This window comes from Notothenia coriiceps, unplaced genomic scaffold (assembly GCF_000735185.1).
Source record: "Notothenia coriiceps isolate Sejong01 unplaced genomic scaffold, NC01 NC01_scaffold00030214, whole genome shotgun sequence".
Classification (NCBI taxonomy): Eukaryota; Metazoa; Chordata; class Actinopteri; order Perciformes; family Nototheniidae; genus Notothenia; species Notothenia coriiceps.
In genome coordinates, this window is record NW_011362915.1 from 258,327 (window position 1) to 273,066 (window position 14,740).

General features: G+C 40.2%; 1 protein-coding gene across 1 annotated transcript; it reads left to right on the forward strand.

Annotated features, from left to right (window-relative positions):
• Positions 1-1,597: 1,597 nt before the first annotated feature.
• LOC104959380 (uncharacterized) lies at positions 1,598-6,541 on the forward strand. Its single transcript, XM_010787265.1, has 4 exons — positions 1,598-1,798; positions 2,375-2,515; positions 2,622-2,721; positions 4,852-6,541. Exons 1-4 carry the CDS (start codon positions 1,598-1,600, stop codon positions 5,088-5,090), a joined length of 681 nt encoding a protein of 226 aa, XP_010785567.1. The 3' UTR covers positions 5,091-6,541.
• The last annotated feature ends 8,199 nt before the right edge of the window (positions 6,542-14,740 follow it).

A 14,740-nucleotide genomic window follows, 5' to 3' on the forward strand; every position in this document is an offset into this window, starting at 1 on the left:
TCAAATCAACCTTTTTTTTGTAGTTGCTGATGTATTTGAGTTCATCATTCAGTCATGGATTTAAAGCCCTTTAGTCAGGAAATAAATGAATGTGTTAACTGTAAAAAATGATCATCATCGACCCACTATCATTCCTAACTCTTCACTATACGTGACATTCTCACACTATAGCCCGGTGTGTCACACTAGATTACATTAAATACCTTTAAAATGTTATAAATTAATACCGAAAAATGTGTGGTTTGGGTTAAACATAACGTTGTAAAGACAAAGATAACAACACAGGACCAATTTTCGTCCTTTTCGATTTTCCCGTCCATCCTCCCTACATTTTTAGTCTTTATACAAAATCACCACACACCCAGCACACTAGCTCTGAGCGTATCATTTTGAATGCTACATGATAAATTGTTGTTAGTTGAAAACCTGTTGTGTCTCATAAAGACACCAAAGATCAGAGTCTGACACCCTGTCAAAGAGACTGGGCTGTTTGCTTTTTTAGAAAACAAAAAAGTGCACTTCCAGGATGTGGATGATTGTTGGTGCACTTGGTTGTGTTTCATCATCAGAGGTTTAGATGCTAGATTCAGCTAGTGTGTTTTTTTTTAGGTTTTTGCTCTTTAGACTGAGAATCAGCTGGAGTTAGTCGGGCTTCCCTCGAATCATTGCGGTCACTATTTTGAGGATTTGTTCATCACAAACTTGGCATGAGTTCATCCCTTACGGCATAATTTAGATAACGTCACCCAGGCCACCAATGTGAAAACAGTTTGTTGTGATTTAACTTAACTGAACACATATTAAGTAAACCATCCAATCCTTAAGAAAACAAAGACTTTCTTTGTATTCAGGTCTATACATTTGGAAATCAATAATTCAGACCTCTGTGGTAATAATAATAATAATAATAATAATACATGGGACTAGTATAGCGCTTTTCTAGAAACTCAAAGACGCTTTGACAGAGAATAAAAAAACAAAAACAAACAAAGAAAAATACAAAACAGAAAATAGAGGGGGGGGGGTGTTGAATGCAGTGTTGAACAGGTGGGTTTTGAGTGATGTTTTGAATGCTGTGAGGTAGGAAGAATCTCTGATGGATTGGGGTAGTGAGTTCCAAAGGGTGGGTGCAGAAACGGAGAAGGCTCTGCTGCCCCCGGACTTGAGGTTGGTCCGGGTGGGGAGGGACAGGAGGTTGGAAGCAGCAGAGCGGAGGGAGCGAGTAGGAGTGTGTCTGTGGAGGAGGTCAGTCAGGTAGGATGGGGCCAGGTTATGGAGGGCTTTGTACGTCCTTAGGAGGATCTTGTACTGAATGATGTGGGGGATGGGGAGCCAGTGGAGCTTGATGAGGACAGGTGTAATGTGTTCACGGATTCGGGTGTGGGTGAGTAGACGGGCAGCAGAGCTCTGGATGTATTGAAGTTTGTTGAGGATTTTTGCAGGTGAACCATAGAGGAGGCTGTTGCAATAGTCCAGACGGGAGGTGATGAGGGCGTGGATGAGTCGAGAGAATGCACTTTAATAGCTACATTTGGGATTTAAAACAACTTCTCACTGCCTCTGTTCCTTTCCCTTGCCTTCTTCCTGATCGTCAGACATGGTGAGGGAGTGGCCCCGGCAACAGGCCCAGACAAAGGCCTCGATAAAGAAGGAGAAACCTCTGGAGGAGAAGGTTCTGGCAGATGTCAGGAGAAAGGTCTCGCAGATAAAAGAGATGCTGGAACCCGCTCTGCAGAACTCCAGCCTCTCCAGCAACATCACACAGCAGGCAGAACACACCGCTCACGCTGTGGCAAAGGTGTGTGTGCGGCCAACACACCGCTCTGTGGCACAGGGGTCCAGGTGGACTTTTGAGTTTTGCTTTGCAACTTGGAATCTTTACCCCCTCTTGATGAAAACAGTCATGTTCAAAACCCAGTTCAAAATCAGTTCTCATATTGAGTTGGGGCCTTTTAGGTTAAATAAAGGATAAACAAATTCATACTAAAAACCCAACAAAACTATCTGAACAAAATATCTCAAATAGTCGGTAGGGCTGCACAATAATTAATATTTCATCGTCATCACAATGTCATCTTGCAAAGAAACACATTACACACTTTCTAACTACACTTCAAAATCAATATTTGTGTGCAGTTAGATGTTCAGTTTGGAAAAATCTAACTATCTTCCAATTCATTTCCCTTTTATTTTTTTTATCTAAAAGCAATTTGTGTATTTTGGCAGTATATATGTTTATAAAGCAGAACTGAGTACACTTTAATATCTGTTCATTTAGTATTTATATCACAAGTAATATGTTCCTGATGTTGTGCAGCCCTAATAGTTGATTACAGTTTGTCTCTCCCCTGTTCTCCCCTTCCTTTGTGTGCAGGAATCCAAAGCCATTCTGATCCAGGCCAAGCACACGAGGACAGCGTCGGCTCACCTCAGCTCGCACATCGACTCCGCTCTGCAGCAGCTGAGTGAGCAGGAGCTGCAGACTGACAGAGCCCGCTCCCTGGTCACTGCAGAGGTAACACACACGTCATCCACACATCTGAACAGCAGGATCCATGCATATTGATCCGTGCTTCCTGTGCTCAGTGATAATGACGATGTTTCTGTCTTCTCATTTCCAGCCTCAGGCGTCCCTGGCCGGCGTTAAAGAAGACATGGAGGCAGCCAGGCTCCAGTTAAAGGCTTTCTCTGTTACACTCACTGAGCTAATCAGCAAGATTGGTAAGTCACTCTCTTATAGATGATGTTCACTGTGCCTCCTTTAAAGTCAGGACAAACTCATAAATCTTCATTATACCGTAAATGTCACTCCACTAAAGAGCTATCTGCTTTTTAATGCCTCGTTTAACATGGAAATGTTTATCCCATATGATGAAGTAACTGCTGTTCATGGGCCCAGCAGCGGGTTCTCTGTGGGTAAATGTTACTGCTAAATATTTCAACTGTGTTTATATTTTTAACACAGTGTAAATAATTACATATTATTTTACTTAATTGCATATTTGAGTTACTTTAGGGGTTTTTTTTCTTGCCACTGCACACATCTACTTCACTACAATGTCAAGGAACACATTGTGATTTTTACTTTACTACTTATATTTTTACAGCTTTAGATCCTTTTATTATAACATTACATGTTTTGTTAGATTTAAAAAGCCAACTGTCTATACAAAAACATCTTGTTTGATACATTTACAAGGACACTACATTTCAGTAATTTTTCTTTCTTTCTTCTTATTTTTGATTTTTCTCTATTGGGAACTTTTAATACTTTAAAACTATACACATTTAAGTAATGTTCTTTATTATTTCCAGTCATTTAAAAAAGTTTGTATTTAAAGTGGACCTATCTTGCTATATTTGAATAATATATTGTAGGGCCATACCTATATAAAACATGTCTGTGAAGTTTTTTTTTCATAATACCAAACAGATCCTGCATTTTAGCCATGCCTCATTTCGCTCTATTTGCTCTATTCCAGCCCTGTTTTTGCAAGGGCTGATTCTGTGACGTAGCTTTAATGCAAATGAGCTGCAGCTGACCACGCCCCACTGCAGGAGAAGGGAGCGTGCTTTGAGATCAGCTGCTGGGCTCTCAGAAGGGGGGGAGGAAAAGAGAGGCTCTGTCCTCCGTGTATTATTCTTATATTATTATATAGAGTCGTTGTTCATTTGTTTCAAAGCTCAATAAATAACAAAGAAGACCTTTGACCGGCACTTTTCTAATTTTGTCCGAAAGATTTAAACTTTAACGGACATGTTGACCGGCGAAAAAAAATCTAACTGAAACTCTGCCGCAAGGTCCCCTCGTCCCTTGGAAGAGGCGGAGAGGTGGGTGTTTGTCATCTGCTGGTGGACTACCGGAGAGAATTGCAGCGAGGGAGGGATTGCAATGAATAACAGCAGCAGGAGAAAAAGAGCCACAGTGGAGAATAAACAGAAGGGCAACCATGCGCGGGAAGTCTTCTTCGCTGCTTTTGTGGTAGACTACAGCGCCACTTACAGGCCTGGGATATGTACTACAGCGTCTCCAGCGCTTTCAAGCGGCAATGGCCGGCGGTGGCCCAACCTCTCATTCCCCTGATAGGTGGAGAGATGCCCATATAGGCGGAGCTCCTCGTTTCTGACGTCAGAAAAATTAACCGAGCCCCGTTTTTAGAGATTTGGGTATGGAGGAAAAGAGAGAGGGTTGTGTTTTCTGACACTTGGTGAGTTCCCTGACACACCGGGGACACATCATCATGTATAAAAGACGTACAACAGTGCATTTTGCATGATAGGTCCCCTTTAAATCTTAGATTGTTCTTTATTGGGAATTCTTTGCACTTAAAGAAACTAAACTAATTTTAGTAATTTTCTATATTATTTCCAATCATTTTACAAATATATATATTTGAGATATTTGAGCGTTATTATTATATATTCTTTATTATTATTATTTGTATTTCTGTACTGGGGACTTTTAATACTTTAATAACATGTTGCCGATGATACCTACCTACTTTACCTAAGTGATCAATTTGATAACAGGACTTTTGTAATACAGTACCTTTACAGTGAGATATTCATTTAGTAAAGTAAAGGGCTTCAATACTTCTTCCACCTCTGTTAAAACTGAATTACCTGTGTAATCTATTGTGTAGAATGAATAAGACAGGCAGGCCTTTTCTGGTGAATATGTTAACACACCTGAGTGGATAATATCTGAAATCGCTGTAATTAGGGCGTCGTGGCTTGAATCGGTGATGATGGACGGCTGATAACAAAACTAGAGCAACAGTAAAACTTCTGTCTCCACTAAATGTTTTCCCTCTTCCTCCATCTGTCCTCTCTCTTGCGTGTCCGGATCAGATGGGAACGTGCCGCTGGAGCGCTTTGACCGGATCCTGGATGAGACGGAGCGGCGCCTCAGCATGCTCCGCGGGAGTGTCGACAGCCCGACGCTGGGAGTGAAGATTCAGAAGCTGCGTTCAGCCGCTCAGGAGCAGCACAGCCGGATGTCCCTCATTGAACAGGACTTACAGGAGATCACAGAGGAGAGAGACAGTCTGAGGGACATCGCTCTGAACCTGCCCGCGTCCTGCCCCTAGGCCTCAGCCACAGGTACAGGCTACACACTGAAGAGGAGAGGCCTTAAAGGGATGCTTCAGATTGTTTGAAGTGGGATTTGATCAGGTACTTATCCATATTCAGTATAGTACCCACAGTAGATGAAGGATGGCACGCCCCGTGATTGGATGGAAAGACAGGATTACCATGGAGGAGACGGAAGAGAAAAGATGAACTGCTGGGGATGGGGCGGCAGCATAATATATTGTAGCCTCCTTATGAATAGCAAAATCACTTACAGTGTGTGCTATATTTAGAATACTTACACTGCTTTACTTTGCTGTCAGACAGCTCTTTCCAACGGGGAACTGAAGCGTATTTACGCTTTCTTTAAAGCCAGCAGACTCTATTGACGAAAACAGTCAGTTTACTTTGCAGAACAAGGGTTGGGCTACCGCTTAAGTCAATCAGTGGAAATGTAATTGTCAGTATTATTGTGTGACTTTGGGCTTTCGAAGGCTTAGCTAGTTTGATCTACCAACATATAATGCAAACAAACCAACCTATCAAGGCAGTGATAGAGCAGCAGCAGCTTCCATGTTTGTGAGTTCTGGTGACTTTTAAAAGAGCATAGAAGAAGAAGAATCTGGTTTATTGTAGGTTTACACATAAAAGGAATTTGCTTTGGTGTGTAATTGTGCATACATAACAACAATAAGAGTGTTTAAGTAAAAGGAAAAATGCTATACATTTTCTTTTTTTCTTTTTTCTTAGAAAATATTGAAATAAATGTTTTTCAAGGAATGGAAAAAAAGTACAAAAATAATGACAATTTAGTCTGAGAATAAAATATGTGCATTATAGAAAAATATGACAGCTTCAGTTCCCCATTGGAAACTGTAGAGTGGTACAAATATTCCACATTTAGCGTACACATCGTCTAATATTGATTCTGTAGGTTTCTTTAATATGTTTTGCTGCTGCTCCCATTCAGCAGTACATCGCTGAGATTAGCAGCCAGTACTCCTGTGTGCTTTTTCAAACTAGGGGGCGTTCCATCCATCATCGACTGTAGGTAGTGTGGTAAGTACCTTATACAACCCCTCTTCAGAAAACTCTCCCTCTAAGTCATTGATAAGACACGCCAACATCAGAGAAGCCTGGGAGGATTTTGATAATAAAAGGGGCTTTGGTAATTTTTTATTCTGCTTCGAAAAAGTGAGTTATATCCCTTCATATTTTCCAGCTTTTGCCCCAAGGTACAATTTATTTTACCACCTCAAGAGACTCAGTCTCGCACATTCCCAGCAAAGCCTCAAACCCCTCCACTGTCTCGCATGATTCAAACCTAATCTTCCTTTTTGTTTTCCTTAATTTCTTTCTCCCACTCGCTCCTTTTACTGCAGAACTGTAATTTCACCGTGAATAATAACCAGACGTACTGAACTGCTGGAGTGCCCTGTCAAGTTTAAAATAAAGCTGATTTTCCTTTGTGGGGGTAAAAGGTGTGTCTGAGTGCTCCTCCACACTGACACTTTCATTTACACTTGAGCTCTTTTTCATCAGTCTGGCTTAATTAACAATTAGTCCCCTTGGCCTCGGTGGGGTTCAGGTCAGGCTTCAATAGCACACAACCTGTTCTGATTCTTACATTGCCTACCTCTCTTATTGTACTTTCTAAATAAAATAAGTGAGTCTCCTTCAAATGTAGGAATATCTCTTGTCTCAAGTCACAGTCTTGGTCAAATTATCCGAGAAAATCAGTTTTAAAGAGGCCCTATTTTATGTTTTCCCTTTCCTGCAGTGTGTTATATAGATGTGTGTGCATGTAAATGGTCTGCAAAGATTAAAATCCCTGTGTTCCCTACAGAGAGGGTTTCTTCCCCCCCCCCTGCCTGAAACATCTCCATTGGACTCCTTTGTTTACTTCCGGAACATAGTGACATCACTATGTAACACTCGCACCGTTATTGTTTGCTGATTGAACATTGAACGTGATAGGCTAAGAGGCAGGACATCTCTATGCGGTTGACCAATCACAACAGAACCGGCCAGCTAACCAATCAGAGCAGACTGGGCTCTGGTTTCAGACAGAGGGTGAAAAGAGGTGCTGCAGCACAGGCAGTATGAGTCAAATAAAGAGCTTTTTCAACATTAAAGCATGGAGACATGTCACAGTCGAGGAACAAAATACAAATATGAACCTGAAAATGAGCAGAATGTCATTTTTAAGACAAATGTTGAGGTTCTCATATGTCCCAGTTACACAGCTACATCGACTTATAGTAAATGTATTGAATGTAAGGCCTTCACATAGAAACCATTACACAATGAAAGGGCCATTTTGAAACTGAAATGTCTGTAATTATTGATCGTCACTTTTGTACAACATTGTAATGCACAGTGAAAAGGAAAGAGCTGCACACAACTGAGAAGAATGTGTTGGTGATTATCCAAGGAATTCTCTGAAAAAACAAGCAATAAATTAAGTATTTAATCCTGAGAAACATTCTTGCTGTTTGTTCATTTTCTCCAAAGCACGTCACAGTATAATAAACACTAGGTTACACACTATGTGAGTACATCGTTTTTCTATTATTTGCATTTTAAGAAATGATGAGCCAGAGGTGACTCGTCATTAGGGGCAGGTGGGGTACAGCCCCACCTAGTGTCAGCAGAAAGTAATGCAAATAATAATTCCAAAAATATGCAAAAACAATATATGTTCAAATATATTTTAAGATCATGTTTAGTCATCTAATTCGTCTGTACATTGCTGTTTTAGTCTGCGTTCTTCCAATTAGTGTCCACAGTGCCGTGTTGAGCGATGAGGGGCTAGCCCAGAGGTGCCCAACCAGTCGATCGCGGGGAGATTCCCAGTCGATCGGGAGATGTGTCCAAAAATAGAACCACAATATTCTGTTTTATCGTTAATGTCCTATAACATAATCTTCCTTTGCCAGAATAATGCACTTGAACGCATCAAAGCTTTGTGATTGGCCGGCGTGACCCCATGTGTCGGGGCGTGGCTGGTGGGCAGTGGGCACTATTTCGCTGACATTGTCCGTGTCAGCAGGAGTGACAGTCCTCACACACACAAGACCGCAATTATGGCAGAAGCAAAAAAGCCTAAAATATATAATGTTCACTCCGAGTGGGAGGATGATTATTTTTGTATCTATTCCAATTCAAAGTCCATCTGTCTCATCCGCAATGCGAGCGTGGCTTTATCGAAGAAGGGTCATTTAGGAGCGGCATTTCAAAACAGTGCACAAACGCTGCGAGACGGAATTCCCTCCTAATTCTGCCCTACGCTCCCAAAAGGGGAGGGACCTGAAAGGACAGCTAAATGCACAGCAGTCCATTCTCACCAGGCCCAACAACAAGAGCAAGGCTGCTACCATAGCATCTTATCGTGTCAGTCACGTACTTGCGAAACACATGAAGTCTTTCAAAGACGGCGAAGTTGTGAAAGAAGCTTTCCTGGAGGCTGCCGACGCGCTTTTGGGGACATTAAAAATAACAGTAGCATTTCAACAGGTTTTTGATATAATAAAAACTCAAGTTAGATACCGTTATTAATCAGCTGTAAGTTTTATTTTTGTTTGAACTTATTCATTATAATTATTGTACAAAATGGTATAAGAATGCAAACTTAAATTGATTATAGTATATTATCAATTCAGGTTAAGAAACTAGTGTTGCTTGCATCCTATTTTAAGGCATTTCTTTTTATACTCTACTAAAGTGCAACAAAAAAAGGCTTTGATTCTATTAATTTTGTCTTTTTTATTGCACTTTGGCAGCAGATTCCTGTGTAGCTTCAGATCTGAGTTGTCTTATTAGTAAGCCTAATTTATACTTTTGTAGCAACACTATTTTTATATAATGGCAAAGAAAGGGTTCATTGTCTTTTCTTTTTTCTGTGTCATATGTGGCAGCACTGTTCATTGTTTCTTGAAAAAATTACCCACTGTAGTATGTGACGTGTGAATAAACTCCAACTCTGTATCAACAACACTGTTGTGTAACTTCAGTTAAATACTTGTATGTGTGTAGATTAGAAAGAGGTAAGATAAAGGATCTGCAGTATTTTATGAAGTATTCATCGTACAAAGGTCAGTGTTATACAAGTAGAAGTGTGTATTTACCTGGTAGTAGGCTGTCAGTAATGGCTACGCCTCTCTATTTGGACTGGTATATCTCGGCAGACTGGCAACTTTAAAAGTAGCTCTCGGTTCAAAAAAGGTTGGGCACCCCTGGGTTAGCCCCTCTCTCTGCTGTCAAAATGAATGGGTGCTGTAAAAACGACAGTGCGCATGCTCAGAGTATTTTTCTATTCAATGTGTGCGGCAAACAAATAATCACCAGTGGGGCAAAGTGCTGGCATACCCACCAAACGTCATATCATAATTCAGAGAGCTGATTGGCTGTAAATACATGTGCCGCGAAAAGTGTAGATCTGAAGAGGAGAAGAGAGAGAGCAGCGTATAGCGATTAAACTCCGAAGTTTACCATCTACTTCAGCTTTGGTAAGTTCATGTTATGTCACATCTTTTGTTGATCTTCTGTGTTTTGCCTATAGGCTATTGCTCTGCTGGATCGATTGATATTGTGACCTCGTGATGAGTTTCTGGGTTTTCCTTATATCCCCCCCCTCTCTATCGGAACCATGGATAGCCTACAGCTATTTGTTTGCGTGCAAAACCACCAGAAGCTTATATACACATCTAAGTTGTTCGTGCCCCACCACTTTTGTACATATAAAAACGCCACTGGTTACAGGCCATGCACAACTAAATGAAATATAGTTTAAACATTTGTGGATTTCTAATGGCTATTCTTAACATTCAGAATGTATTAGGATATCAACTTTAAACCAATTAATTTTCTTTTATTATGGCTACTCTTATTCTAGGAATCAGTAAGAACATTTCTTCTGGTGTTTTTCAAGTAGAGGGATAAGTGAGATTTTATTTTTTATTTCCAGTTCTCTTATAATTACTTCCAAGAAGCAAAAATATATAACTATGTTTTGCCTTCTGCTCACCACAATCTTTCAGCATTTAAAACTAACCATTTCTTTATCTGAGTACGATTAGTTGCATGAGTATTTCCTCTATTAATGGTTATTTAATTCATTCATTCATAATTTGTGTGCATTAAAATTGCACTTTGTTCCTTTGCTCATAAATAAACCTGTAGTTGTCCGTTGTATTTGATAATAGAAAAGGAAGAAAAAGTTTTACATTTGGGGAAATATATATAGGTGCTTTTTCTTCTGTGTTGAATGTGAAGCTACACCTGCAAAGTTCTCTAATCAACACGTGTTATCTTGTTTTTTCTACACTTTGAGTGTTATATCTCGTTAAACCTACTAAAATATAACAGTATGATTAGTGCTAGAGGCACGGGTAGCTGAATATCTTCCCTTACAGACAGAGCCATGCTCACTGTTTTCTCATGTTGCTAGTCTTTATACTAATCACCTGCCGACCTGCGTCATAGATGAGAAGAACAATAAGAGTGATATATTGCATGTTATCAACGCTCTAAAAGAAGAAAAGAAGCTCAATTAGTTTGAAAAAGTTCCAATAACTCCACTGTGCTGTTAAATCCTTGTGAAATTCCACATGCTGCTTTTGTGATGAGCTCTGTTTGATGTTGAAAAACCTTGAATAGCCATAACAATATGCACATATTTTGTAGAAGTTTGCTTAAAATTACATATTTTATGACAATTGTAGTCAGCTTTTACCTTTTAACACGCACCATGTGCACAACCTGTGTATGTGAATGTTCTTTCCATTGAAACGTGCAATGCTGATGAGCCATATGTTGAACAAGGTCAAAGAAACAGTGCTTCTGTTCCACTCAAAGATAATCACAGAGGAGAACATTCATGGAAATCCATCACCAGGATAAATGCAGCGCTACGTTTTAGGAATTAAAAGTAGTCATTTTCAATCCGTTTAGTGGCCAAGTAGAGATGAGTGTCATTACCATATGAAAATGAAAATTTAAATTCATGACCATTGAAGAGGTGATGTGGAGATAGAAAATGGGAAAGAGTGCTGAAAGTCATCACTTTATTACAATATTCCTGCTTCGTACTGAAATGAATATTACGACATTCTTCTTGATGGGGTTTTTAGGCCAAGAAAGAACAGACAATGTAAATGTGCCACTTACATTTTTAGAGTTTCCAGTAAGTAGTATTTGCAATAGATGTGTACAGACTAGCTATGACCAAATTAAACATCAATTATTAAACTGCTTTATTTCTTGAATCTGCCTTTGTAAAGTAGGGCAGCATGCCCTCTCATACGGTTTTTTTCTATTTGCACAACTCTCTCCTCTGTGCTATGGTGGGGGGCTAATTATCATCAACAACTATACAAGGCATCTCTTCAAATTTCCCTCCTTGTGTCTTTGGTATAAGGTCGGGAGGGTTACTTTAATAATGTATTTCATTTACAATTACTGTACATTATCCTATTAGGAAGACTTTGTACGTGACAGGCTAAGGGGCGGGACATCTCTGAGTGGTTGACCAATCACAATCAGAGCAGACTGGGCTCTGGTGTCAGACAGAGGGTGAAAAGAGGTGCTGCAGCACAGGCAGTATGAGAAAAATAAAGAGCTTTTTGAACATTAAAGCATGGAGACATGTCACAGTAGAGGCACTAAGTACGAATGTGAACCTGAAAATGAGCAGAATAAGTTAGTAATCTCCAAAAAAAATGGTATGTACCAGTTATCCAATTACACTTTTTTTTTATGTATGGGATTTATACAATACAGTTACCTTTTTTTGAACCTGTAATCTGTTACTCCTCAAGCTGCACGCTGGCAGTGTTACAGGTTTGATGTCATTGACATGTGCTGAGGATAGGTTACTTTGTACTAGAAAACATTGTACCCTCTCGAGGAAAAACACATCAATGTCAAATTAGCTCATTCAGACCCACCCAAAAAAAGCTAATAAATCCAAACAAAATAGGTCCTCGACACGGTATGATCAGGCGACACCAGTGCAAATCCTAAACTTCAAACACAGTGGCTGACACATCCCCCCTGTACATCCCGTCCCACCTCACAGCTTGTCATGAAATGAGTTCAGAAGAGGAATCTAAGTATGTTTATGCTCCCAAAATATCCATTTCACCCCAAACCCTGCCATGCCCAATGTCAGAAAAATGAGATGCAAGAGCTGCTGGCTTTTCTGCTTAAATATCAAGCATCTCACCGCGGCTGTGAATGTGAGCCTGCTGTTAGCATGGGGTATAGATTAAATAGGCTCATATCAAGAGAATAAATACATGTCAAACGACTCTTAGGGATGTCATAGGAATACAACTTCAAATAACTGCAGAGGGATTTGTGCTGTACAGTTTGGGAGACTCACCTTTTGAAATCATGTTAACATATGCAAATGAATGCTTCACAGTTGTGCATTGTGATTTGTATAAAAATACAGAGATGTATTTTAAACCCTGCTTTCGGGGATATGTCTGATACTGTTCCCACCTTTTCCCCCATATAAGTGTTTTACTATTATTATACTTAAGTACAACAATATGCTTCATTGGCTGTTATTCTACATCTGTACTCAACACATGCTATAGTAAATCCACGTTTAATAATCATCTGCTGCACACAAACCAAAGCCAAACAAGAGAAAAGTCAATACAAAAAATGAATATTCTTCCTTTAAAATTAATTAAAAAGGAGATTGCGGCGTGATACGACAAAGCTGATCCTCATTCTGGATTGCAACACGTGGAATCATTCAAGTTGAAACTATAAAGAAAAGGGTTTTGCATGATGAAATAATTGTAACCTAATTTACAATCAAACCTCCTGCCTGGAGCCCTGCTACATTTCCCTTGATGATGAACGTACCGCGCGTCCTGTCGGGAATTGCTCAGCTTTAGCGGAGCTCAAATGAACTGTGAAAGCTGTGGTGTTGATGAAAGCTGATGAGGGGGTCTTCAATGGAGAGTGAACATGTTAAAACAAATTAGCAGATGAAAGAGGATTCAGATTAAAAATGTGAAAATCAAACACACAATCTTTAGTTGTAAACAAGTTGCATATCGGGAAAAGAGGGTTCCAGGAAAATCAGCAACAAAAAAAGAGTAAATATGGATGATTTATGGGAAAGTTACTTTAAAATATATGTTGGCCATTTAGGGGCAGCACAACAAATACTGACAAACTACCACCTTTTAAATTGATAAAGCAATCGTATTGGCCTATTAAACATCCAGTAGACATATTTGAAGTCATTTGGAGGCATGTTTCTCGCCACCTGGTTGATTTTCTTTCATTACATTACATTTAGCTGACGCTTTTACCCAGAGTGACTTACAATAAGTGCATTCAACCAGGAAGATACAACCTTGAAGAAAACAGAATCATATAAGTACATCAGGTTTCATAGAGCCAAACATTTCAAGTGCTACTCAACTGGCTTTAGATAAACCAGTCCTTCATTAGTATATAAGTGCTTTGTTAGTAATTGCATTGCTCGAAGTGGAGTCGAAAGAGATGAGTTTTCAGTCTGCGCCGGAAGATGTGTAAGCTATCTGCTGTCCTGATTTCAATGGGGAGCTCATTCCACCATTTTGGAGCCAGGATAGCAAACCCACGTGTTTTTGCTGATGGGAACTTGGGTCCCCCTCGCAGTGCGGGTGCAGCGAGCTGTTTGGCCGATGCAGAGCGGAGTGCACGTGCTGGGGTGTACGGTTTAACCATGTCCTGGATGTAGGAAGGGCCAGATCCATTCGCAGCATGGTACGCAAGTACCAGTGTCTTGAAGTGGAGTCTAGCAGTTACCGGAAGCCAGTGAAGGGAGCGGAGGAGCGGCGTGGTGTGGGAGAATTTTGGAAGGTTGAAGACCAGACGAGCCGCTGCATTCTGGATTCTGGATATTCAATCCCTTTTTAACTCTGTTTTGGTGTCCACCAACTCCTAAATGGAAATATCTGGCTCTAGCTGCTAAACACTGCTTTTTGGTCATGGTGGTGGTGGTGTGAAGAGTCCATGTCAGGTCCTCAGTGATGCGGACACAGAGGAACCTGAATCTGCTGACTATACCGTAGTCCCATTGATGGTGGTGGGGGCCTGTCCCTCTCTCTGCTGCTTCCTGTAATCCACAATCAGCTCCTTGGTTTTGCTGACGTTGAGATGGAGGTTGTTATCCTGGCACCTAGATTTCAGGGTTTCAACCTCCTCTCTGTACGCCGTCATATAAGAAAGAGAAAAAGTCTGAGTAGGAAATGGGTAAAGGTGGATAGGTGTGTCAAACAAATACAAGACTTTCACCCATTAGTGCGCTTTTCATGTCCCTATGTGAATCCAAAAGTCAACATTGACTTATGTTATCTTACATGATGGACCTTACTTACGTCAGTTAAGTCACGTAACAAACTAAATTATTTTCAAACCAAATAATGATCTTTTCCCTAACCTGAAAAAGTACTTTTGATGCCTTAAAGGTGGGGTATGTAATTTATTTCAGAAAGACTTTTTGTTATATTCCATGGAATGCTTTTAACATCCCGATAGCAATGAATATATTAAATGCTTTGACAATAGATACATACAAAAAGTCATCTGTGGAAGCCGTGGTGCTGTAAAAAGCACGACCAATCATCTTAGCCGGCCCGGCTAAAATAACTGGATG

Excerpts from the sequence above, each read along its gene's own strand:
- LOC104959380 (XM_010787265.1), top strand. The coding sequence starts at position 1,598 with ATGGTGAGGGAGTGGCCCCGGCAACAGGCCCAGACAAAGGCCTCGATA. Across the intron at positions 2,516-2,621 it reads GCTCCCTGGTCACTGCAGAG|CCTCAGGCGTCCCTGGCCGG; the intron begins GTAACACACACG and ends TCTCATTTCCAG. Across the intron at positions 2,722-4,851 it reads TGAGCTAATCAGCAAGATTG|ATGGGAACGTGCCGCTGGAG; the intron begins GTAAGTCACTCT and ends TGTCCGGATCAG.